The following is a 6,238-nucleotide window of genomic DNA, read 5'->3' on the forward strand; positions in this document are numbered from 1 at the left end:
TCCCTCTAAGTAACATTTAAATTAAATCACTCAGAATATAGTTAACAATGTTAAGTATCTATTTTTTATATGTCTTCAGGTCGAGTTTGCACACTTTCATTTAATTAATCCTTATACGTTATTTCTTTTATACCTTATATTACTTTGACAGAAATCGCTCATCAGACTAGTGAAAAAAAAAATCTTTAGCAAATATATACAGTAATTTAAAAGTTTTACGCACATAGTCATGTATATATGTGTGTGTGTGTATCAGTTTTGTTACAAGTCTACCCCAGTATCTGCAGTTTAGATACTATTGGCCAAAAATGAATGGTACCATCTCTTAACGCCAATGAGGAAACACAGTGACGTTTCACTAACATAAATGCTTATACTTTAAACCTATGTTTACCAGTGGATATGAGTCTAGTGTAACTTATAGTGAGAGGTAAGTTAAGAGTAGAGTTCAACGCTTGTTATGTTTATATATATGTTGTTCAGTACAGGTACTCAAATAAAAAATATGTAATTTGTAAATTTCCAATGATGAAAAGTTGTTATAGTGATACGTATATTGGTAAGTAACTCCAGTTTGCAACATTGATAGCGCACTGTATTGCGTAGTAATATAGTTATATAGTGGCTTCGTTGCATCTTTACTTTATAACTTATACTTATAGACTGAAGTAAATTTAACTTTCTTCAAGCTAAAAATGTATTGTTCATGAAATAACTTAAAAACGTCGAAGGATTTGTGTTTATAAAACTAGTTATACTAGACTGTGATTGTGAATAGTAGTACTACATTTGATAAATTGTTAGTAATGTGTTAGTTTATCATAACGTTTGACAAACAAATTATATATTAATTATTATCATGTATTCGTTAGGATGCATCTGTCAAATTCAACTTGTGTAGAACGTACAATGTTAACCTAACGTTACAAAGAGTAGTCGTATCAACTGCTTACAACTAAAATTGGAATTATAATTTACGTATTCTTTTACTTAATTCGACGTTGTGTGTTAATACTATTATACTGTATTAGTGTATATACAAGTGTACGACCTTACTAACTTGCAGATGGGTATATTTAAACTACCTGTATATTATTATTAATGTTAGCAATCTTATTAATATATCACCAAAGCTTAAATAGGCAAGTAACGAGTCAGTCTCAATCATAACTACGACTGCACATTGTAATATAGTGAAAGTTTGGTGGATACTAACTTTGTATTCAGACGTTGTACATCACCAACATGTAAATCCATGTTTGATTCCATTTACATTGGCAAACATTAATATTTTATCATTTTTTGCCTGACGTAACTTAACTAACTTGGTTAGGTGGGAGTTGTGTGTTTAGTAGTGAAAACAGCTAAACTTGGAATTCCTAATGCTTTATATATACATACACATACATAACCTTGGTTGGTTGGTTTTGGTGAATGGATAACCTTGATGGATGGGATGTCCTTCAACACTTTAAATGCTTTTACATTTTTATTATAAAATAATATTAAATATAAAACTAAAAGTCTGGAATTATGAAACTTGTAAATAAATATAAAACTAAAAGTCTGGAATTATGAAGCTTGTAAATAAATATAAAACTAAAAGTCTGGAATTATGAAGCTTTTAAATACAATAAGTACATTTTTTGCTGTACAACTGAACATGTGTGTAGTTTTTCTCAGTGAAACAATTTTTGTCTTTAGGATATATCACATTTAATTTCATGGTTATTTTTATTCTTATTTTTGATACCAGTGTATTGTTTTAACTTGTGTTTATAACAGTGAATCATTGATACCAGTTGTGGAATGATAGATAGCAAATGAACTTTTGACTTGCATAATTACCCAAGGGTTGTGTTCTGTGACTTTGTTATCTTTTATTTAGAATTATGAATCATTATCTGACAGTTCCAATGATTAGTCTGTTATTGTATGGATTTATAGAGATATTTATATATAAAGGTTTGGTTCAATTAACATTTTAACTTTAATGTTACTTTGTGTACTATTATTCCACATTTTATCAGTTTTTGAGATGAAAGTCATCAATAGCTTTTTCTTTATTATAACTTTTCTTCTTTCTAGGTTTAATTCACTTTGTTAAAAGACATTTCCAGTTATGAACCTGTCTTTTGCTGGATGTGGGTTCTTAGGTTTATACCATGTTGGTGTTGCTAGCTGCTTTAGAGAATATGCCCCACAGGTTTTGGTTGACAAGATTGCTGGAGCATCAGCAGGATCATTGGCAGCCTGCTGTTTAATATGCAACGTTCCTTTAGGTATGGTACTACATCAAATAATTTGTTTTTAATTGTACATCTGCAGGAGCATTGACAGCTTGCTGTTTAAACCTTTTGAGGTGGGTCATAGGTCAAATCATCGTGTTTGTTGACTTGCATTCAATTTTTTTGAACTACTATTTCATGAATTTATGTCAATAAGTTTGGTATCAAACTGTAGATTATAATTCAAATTTTAGTATTATACATTACCCAATTTGTTCATTTAAAAGTAAATATTAAAAAACAAAGATAAACATCGATTTTTGTGAGCGGGGTATGTTGAACGCAGCACTGGTTCAAATTAGATGTTTGTTAAGTCAAAATGCTAAGTCTATAGTTTTGAATGAATTAGAAACTCAAATTACTGATATTGACAAGCTAGAATATAAAATAAGAAGGTCTTATGTTTTCAGTTTGCTAAGATATTGCTCACATAATAAATCAAACACAGTGGCATCCTGCTCACCTCTTTCCATTTTTTGAAATGCTCCCTTATATACACTTACTTCTATATATGACATGAATAACCAATCGGAAGCTCAGGATGTCTCCCTAGTGGTTTTCTCAGCCTTTCTAACACTCTTAGCACCATTTCTTTCTTTTGAATCAAGATTTCAATGACGCAGTTTGTGTCTTTAGTATGCTCGAAATTTCATATTTTTTTTAAACCCAAGTACAGCTTATTTACTAAGTTTGATAAATTACAGTAGAATTCGATGGTATTGATGTAATAATTTATGATTTTTTAGTTATTCAAAACCTAAAAAAATATTTTGTTTCATATCCTCCACGTGCAAAATTTTTAAAGGCTTAGTAACCTACGACAAGCAGCAACCGAGTACAAAAATAGCAATAATCTATATACATATATAATGTACAATACTTGAAATGTGACTGTATTTTACAAAATACTAGTCTACTAACACACAGCCAAGACAAGTTACTTTGATACAGTAACATGCATGTACATGAGCCACATCATTGTAACTTCTGTATTGTTAGCCAGGCACAGCTGAAAGGTCAATATAATAATAATAATAAATACATATAAACATATAATGTTATGTGATTTAAGCTATTTTGTCTAAACATTTATGTTTTTGTGTTATAATTTGTATTCATTCTAGAATGGAAGAGGCATAATTTATATTTATTTCCTAATTTTTTATGGCAGTTATAAGATCACTCAAATCTACCGAACCCGTAAAGAGATTAATTACTGAAAATAACACATAAAATATAAATAGTTTTTTCTTAAAAAATATTTGATAACTATCTGGACGTTATAAAGATTTTGCATGTGAAATGTCAAAATTTTCTGATGCATAAAAGTATTTTTAATCTTAAAATGAAAATTACTTTGTATTATAGATGGGAAAATAAAAAAAAGGCATGAGAGAAACATTGCTTTACAAACCTTAAGACTTAAAAAAATTAGATATTTTGCATATGAAAGCATTTAATGTTTATTGATGAACTGCCAAATTTTGTTAACATACACTTACTAATTTAATAGTTATAGCATGAAAACTATAACAAGCACAAAATGGTTACAATGTCGGTCCCAGGGACCAAGCCCAGGTTGAAAGTGTTAATATGCAACATTCCTTTAGGTATTGTACAACGTGAAAAATTCCTTTTTGTATATCAGCAGGAGCATTGGCAGCCTGCTGTTTAATATGCAACATTCATTTAGGTGTGGTACAACATGAAAAAATTCCTTTTTAATTATGCATTAGCAGGAGTATAAAATAGTGGCATAAAATATTAGGACACAAAAAATCATTGGAAAATGTGATATTTAGCACATGTCCAGAGTGGCCTCAGAAGAACAGGACTACCTCTCCATCCACACTGAAAGACTGTTTGTGATCTTATTGCCTCCCTGCTGTATTTGATATTACTCATGCAGTCTACTTGCATATTCTATTAACTCCCAGTTAGTGTATCCTTCACTTCACTTCCTTTTAAAACAAACTTGACAGCATTTGCATGATCATAGGTGATAAATGTGTTGGCTCTAAGAACACCAATAAAAATTTAAACTGTGCATCTTTCATTGTCTTTCAGAACAGTATGAGAATAATAGGGAGGAAAATAACTGAAGGGGGCTCATAATTAGAGAGTTTCAGGTTCAATTCCTATTTCTAGCAAACTTGTTTGCCTTGTTGTTGTTTTTTATAGCAAAGCAACTAAGCTACCTATCACTTTCTCTAATTTTTTTGAAATGCTGACTAGAAAGAAAGAAACAGGCTGTAGGCACCCTTCATGAACATTATTTTTATTTCATATATATATATATATATATATATCTTTTCAAATTGCTAATAGAGAGAAGGCAACTTACTGGCAACAACTCTTGTTTTTTGTATGAGGTTGTCTATTAATCAGTTAGGAAACACAACTAATTGCATAGTTACTGTCAATAGTGTTTTATAAGTGTCACAAATATTGAATATTTTAATCCTGTTTGTGCACCTTATTTTGTATTTAATTCAGAAATACTTGCTCCATATCTTCCCAGTTTCTAATTGTTCCCACCAGTGTATGTATGTATAGGTATGTAAGTCATGCCTATATTAGTATATTTCAGCTTGAAATTCTCAGGGATTCAACTAAATACTTTAAACACTAGGTTTGTACAGTTCAGTTTCATACAAGATTCTATTGATATGTTGTGGCTTTACACATCAGTCGTGCTTGTAGGTATATAAATGGTAGTAAAACTTTACACATCAGTCGTGCTTGTAGGTATATAAATGATAGTAAAACTTTACACATCAGTCGTGGTTGTAGGTATATAAATGATAGTAAAACTTTACACATCAGTCGTGGTTGTAGATATATAAATAATAGTAAAACTTTACACATCAGTCGTGCTTGTAGGTATGTAAATGATAGTAAAAATTTACACATCAGTCATGCTTGTAGTTATATAAATGAGAGTAAATATTTACACATCAGTCGTGGTTGTAGTTATATAAATAATAGTAAAAATTTACACATCAGTCGTGCTTGTAGTTATATAAATGAGAGTAAATATTTACACATCAGTCGTGCTTGTAGTTATACAAATGATAGTAAAACTTCACACATCAGTCGTGCTTGTAGTTATATAAATGATAGTAAAACTTCACACATCAGTTGTGCTTGTAGTTATATAAATGATTGCAAAACTTCACACATCAGTTGTGCTTGTAGTTATATAAATAATAGTAAAACTTTACATATCAGTCGTGCTTGTAGTTATATAATGATTGTGAAACTTTACACATCAGTTGTGCTTGTAGTTATATAAATGATTGTAAAATTTTACACATCAGTTGTGCTTGTAGTTATATAAATGATTGTAAAACTTTACACATCAGTTGTGCTTGTAGTTATATAAATGATTGTAAAACTTTACACATCAGTTGTGCTTGTAGTTATATAAATGATTGTAAAACTTTACACATCAGTTGTGCTTGTAGTTATATAAATGATTGTAAAACTTTACACATCAGTTGTGCTTGTAGTTATATAAATGATTGTAAATCTACACATCAGTTGTGCTTGTAGGTATATAAATGATAGTAAAACTTTACACATCAGTCGTGGTTTTAGATATATAAATGATAGTAAAACTTTACACATCAGTCGTTGTATTAGATATATATAAGTAATAGTAAAACTTTACACATCAGTCGTGGTTTTAGATATATATAAATAATAGTAAAACTTTACACATCAGTCGTGCTTGTAGGTATATAAATGATAGTAAAACTTTACACATCAGTCGTGGTTTTAGATATATAAATGATAGTAAAACTTTACACATCAGTCGTTGTATTAGATATATACACCTGGAAAAAAGTTAAGCACCCCCGTGTTTTTTTCAAGTGATTCAGATTCGACGTTCTTGTGACTGATTATAAATTACCATTCAATCTAAACGTGTTTATCAAATGAAATTA

At 29.8% G+C, this 6,238-nt stretch overlaps 1 protein-coding gene across 2 annotated transcripts in view; it reads left to right on the forward strand.

Moving 5' to 3' along the window:
* Window positions 1-333: 333 nt before the first annotated feature.
* LOC106465962 (patatin-like phospholipase domain-containing protein 2) overlaps window positions 334-6,238 on the forward strand; it is a 40,547-nt gene continuing 34,642 nt past the window's right edge. The window contains exons 1-2 of one of the 2 annotated variants that reach the window (XM_022393927.1): window positions 334-430; window positions 2,089-2,282. In XM_022393927.1, the coding sequence (XP_022249635.1) occupies window positions 2,123-2,282 (160 nt within the window). In that variant the 5' untranslated portion in view covers window positions 334-430; window positions 2,089-2,122. Of the gene's footprint in view, window positions 560-2,088; window positions 2,283-6,238 lie in introns of both variants that reach the window. The other variant, XM_013926211.2, reaches the window with a different exon arrangement.

The sequence above is a fragment of the Limulus polyphemus genome, unplaced genomic scaffold, assembly GCF_000517525.1.
Source record: "Limulus polyphemus unplaced genomic scaffold, Limulus_polyphemus-2.1.2 Scaffold2103, whole genome shotgun sequence".
NCBI classification, from domain to species: Eukaryota; Metazoa; Arthropoda; class Merostomata; order Xiphosura; family Limulidae; genus Limulus; species Limulus polyphemus.